Source organism: Mandrillus leucophaeus, unplaced genomic scaffold (assembly GCF_000951045.1).
Source record: "Mandrillus leucophaeus isolate KB7577 unplaced genomic scaffold, Mleu.le_1.0 Scaffold11, whole genome shotgun sequence".
NCBI classification, from domain to species: Eukaryota; Metazoa; Chordata; class Mammalia; order Primates; family Cercopithecidae; genus Mandrillus; species Mandrillus leucophaeus.
Genome location: NW_012099209.1, coordinates 1,338,628 through 1,339,702, shown reverse-complemented (window position 1 = coordinate 1,339,702; position 1,075 = coordinate 1,338,628). Strand labels below are relative to the sequence as shown.

The window sequence follows — 1,075 nt, the reverse complement described above, 5'->3', positions numbered from 1 at the left end:
CACTCTGTCAGCCAGGCTGGAGTGTGCAGTGGTGCAATCTCGGCTCATTGCAACCTCTACCTCCCTGATTCAAACATTCCTCCCACCTCAGCCTCCCAAGTAGCTAGGACTACAGGGATGTACCACCACGCCCAGCTAATTTTTTTTTTTTTTCACCATGTTGGCCAGGCTGGTCTTGAACTCCTGACCTCAAGTGATCCACCCGCCTCGGACTCCTAAAGTGCTGGGATTACAGGCAAGAGCCACCGCGCCCGGCCTCCTTTCTGTTTTTTATTTATTTTTTTTTTAAAAATATTTATTTATTTATTTATTTATTTATGGCATGATCTCAGCTCATTGCAACCTCCGCCTCCTGGGTTCAAGCAATTCTCCTGCCTTAGCCTCCCAAGTAGCTGGGATTACAGGCTCCGGCCACCACACCCGGCTAATTTTTGTGTTTTTAGTAGAGACGGGGTTTCACCATATTGGCCAGGCTGGTCTGGAACTCTTGACCTTGTAATCCGCCCGCCTTGGCCTCTCAAAGTGCTGGGATTACAGGCGAGAACCACCGCGCCAGGCCTCCTTTTTCTTGTTTTAAACAACAATAAAATTGATGCTTAGGGCGGCAGGGGGCGAGGTGGTGTCCTTTTCTGAACTTAGAGAGCTGTGGGGTTCCCGCGATCCAGTCCCTCGTGGGGCCTCCCCGCCCTGTGTCCCGTGCCAGGCCCCGCCCCGCCAGGCCCAGCGGACCAAGAGGGGGCGCCCGCGGGGCCCCGGGAGGGAGGAGAAAAGACTTTGTCCCAAGTTTTCGCGGAGATTCGGCGTCCCCGCTGCGACCAGCACCCCAGAGCCCCCGTCCATCTGGCGACCCCCAGCCCAGCCCCCGAACTTTCAGACACTCCCTGCGGCCCCGCCCCCTCGGGGACCCCCTGGGGACCCTCGGACTCCCCCCAACTCCCCTGCCCCCTAAAACCACTTCGATTCCTCAACTGTTCCCCCGGCCAGCGGGAACCCTCGCCATGTCTCGCTCTTACGGCGGCCGGGTGCTGGCCGCAATGACCCTGTTGGGCATCGCGGCGGCCGTGCTGACGGCGCT

The 1,075-nt window shown here is 58.0% G+C and overlaps 1 protein-coding gene across 1 annotated transcript in view; it reads left to right on the top strand.

Moving 5' to 3' along the window:
* Nucleotides 1-776: 776 nt before the first annotated feature.
* The window catches only part of TMEM221 (transmembrane protein 221), a 12,795-nt gene continuing 12,496 nt past the window's right edge, over nucleotides 777-1,075 (top strand). The window contains exon 1 of the mRNA XM_011991129.1: nucleotides 777-1,074. Within this exon, the coding sequence (XP_011846519.1) occupies nucleotides 999-1,074 (76 nt within the window). The 5' untranslated portion in view covers nucleotides 777-998. The remainder of the gene's footprint in view (nucleotide 1,075) is intronic.